Source organism: Miscanthus floridulus, chromosome 7 (assembly GCF_019320115.1).
Source record: "Miscanthus floridulus cultivar M001 chromosome 7, ASM1932011v1, whole genome shotgun sequence".
In the NCBI taxonomy this organism is placed as follows: domain Eukaryota; kingdom Viridiplantae; phylum Streptophyta; class Magnoliopsida; order Poales; family Poaceae; genus Miscanthus; species Miscanthus floridulus.
In genome coordinates, this window is record NC_089586.1 from 21,343,997 (window position 1) to 21,346,204 (window position 2,208).

The window sequence follows — 2,208 nt, forward strand, 5'->3', positions numbered from 1 at the left end:
GCTAACATATCAGAGTATGGATGCTGGATGCAAAAGCATGATATGAACGTACTTTGCATAGGTGGCCAGAGGGCGATGAGTGCTCCGCCAAAGTGGCAGCAAGACGTCGAAGGGCCATGCCACGTGGGTAGGTTGGCCGGAGATATCTCGATCCTACGTGGCCCAATGGAGCGCGGGCACACGGATATTGCAGCCAATGGCGGGCGGGTTTTGGATATCCCCATCCCGCTCCGTCTCCGGCCGCTCGTGCTCTTAATAGCAGCCTCAGATTCTGATCGGCTCTCAAAGCCACTTGTTCTTCTCCCTCTCTGCCTCACCAGGATCAGCGGAAGCAGCAATGGCGATGGCGTCGTCGAGCGGACTGAGGAGCTGCAGCGCCGTGGGCGTGCCCAGCCTGCTAGCGCCGTCGTCCCGGTCCAGCCGCCTGCCGTTCTGCGCCAACGCCACCACCTCCGGCCGCGTCACCATGTCCGCCGAGTGGATGCCCGGCCAGCCCCGCCCTCCCCACCTCGACGGCTCCTCGCCCGGGTAAGCTAGCGGCTGAATCTCTGAGACTCTGACAACACGGCGTGCTCTGATCTCTCTCTGACGAGTGATACACATACAGGGACTTCGGCTTCGACCCTCTCGGCCTCGCCACCGTGCCGGAGAACTTCGAGCGGTTCAAGGAGTCGGAGGTGTACCACTGCCGGTGGGCCATGCTGGCCGTCCCGGGGATCCTGGTGCCGGAGGCCCTGGGCCTGGGCAACTGGGTGAAGGCGCAGGAGTGGGCGGCCGTCCCGGGCGGGCAGGCGACGTACCTGGGCAACCCGGTGCCGTGGGGCTCGCTGCCGACCATCCTGGTGATCGAGTTCGTGGCCATCGCGTTCGCGGAGCACCAGCGCACCATGGAGAAGGACCCCGAGAAGAAGAAATACCCCGGCGGCGCCTTCGACCCGCTCGGCTTCTCCAAGGACCCCGTCAAGTTCGAGGAGTACAAGCTCAAGGAGATCAAGAACGGCCGCCTCGCCATGCTGGCGTTCGTCGGCTTCTGCGTGCAGCAGTCGGCGTACCCGGGCACCGGCCCGCTGGAGAACCTCGCCACCCACCTCGCCGACCCATGGCACAACAACATCGGCGACATCATCATCCCCAGATCAATCTCCCCTTGAGCTGAGATGTTTTGTGTGTGATTGCCTGATTGGTTCATTACTAGGCACTGCCTCTGCCTGCAGGAGCTGTACAACGGCGGCGACTTCGCGCGCCGGAAAACCCTTGTAATGTAAAGCTTATATTATTAAGTAGCGGCTACTCTTGTAGTGTCTTGTATCAAATCTAAACTGGTTTAGCTGAGTCCCATGGTTATTTCTGAGCTTAACCAGGGGAAGTTTATATAGCTTGAAACGGAGAAAATTCATACAGGACCTTTGATAACTACAAAGTATCTGTGTTTCTGCTTTCCGCAAACCTTCTGCATAGAAAGAGAAATTTTGCAGCCGAAGAACAAATATCTGTGTTTAGCAGGTTCAACAGAATGTGCGGCTACAAGCGTGTGCCAGTCAAAACTATTGACTAAGAGTATCTGAATAATAATAACTTTTTTTTTTGAAAGTAAACTATGGAGGGGAGAGCTTCCCCGCCTGGATTGTATTAAAAAAACAAGCAATCGTTCGTTACAAAGATAAAAGGCTTCAAGAGCTAAGTTGGGGAAGAGAGGTTATACAAGAACGGAGGTGCAAGCGCCACTTGCGCAGACTAGGAACCAGAGCAGCCGAAGTAAACCTGCCCTCCCATCACAGACGCGGGAGATGACGTTTCGAGCCGACAGGTTTAACTTTAATTCTAAGGATAAGGAAATTTGTATCATGTACTCTTCTAGCATGACAGCAATTCCTTCGTTGGGCGTCTTACTGACCATTGGGCTAAAACCAATTGTGGGATTGTGCAATTCTTCACCAAGCCTAAGAATCACAATTCCTTCGCTGCTACCGCAGTAGTCTGTCTCAACATTGCGTAATTACAACAGTCTTTCACTCTTTCTTTACAAGAAGGCATTTCTCAGCTGTTAACCAAGCAGTAGGTAGGTATGTGATGCTCATAACCTGGTGACTTTTTTCGTAAGCAGTGGCCACCCCTCTTTGTTTGTACTGGTGTCTGGTGGTAGTGGCACTAGTTGGGTGTTGTTGCTAATCGTGGTTCCCTCTGTTAATTTATCTGGTAGCAGTATTA

At 54.0% G+C, this 2,208-nt stretch overlaps 1 protein-coding gene across 1 annotated transcript; it reads left to right on the top strand.

Moving 5' to 3' along the window:
* The first annotated feature begins 278 nt into the window (after positions 1-278).
* Positions 279-1,420, top strand: LOC136462781 (chlorophyll a-b binding protein 1B-21, chloroplastic-like). The gene is made up of 2 exons (XM_066461832.1): positions 279-528; positions 608-1,420. Exons 1-2 carry the CDS (start codon positions 338-340, stop codon positions 1,149-1,151), a joined length of 735 nt encoding a protein of 244 aa, XP_066317929.1. The 5' UTR covers positions 279-337; the 3' UTR covers positions 1,152-1,420.
* The last annotated feature ends 788 nt before the right edge of the window (positions 1,421-2,208 follow it).

Excerpts from the sequence above, each read along its gene's own strand:
- LOC136462781 (XM_066461832.1), top strand. The coding sequence starts at position 338 with ATGGCGATGGCGTCGTCGAGCGGACTGAGGAGCTGCAGCGCCGTGGGC. Across the intron at positions 529-607 it reads CTCGACGGCTCCTCGCCCGG|GGACTTCGGCTTCGACCCTC; the intron begins GTAAGCTAGCGG and ends ATACACATACAG.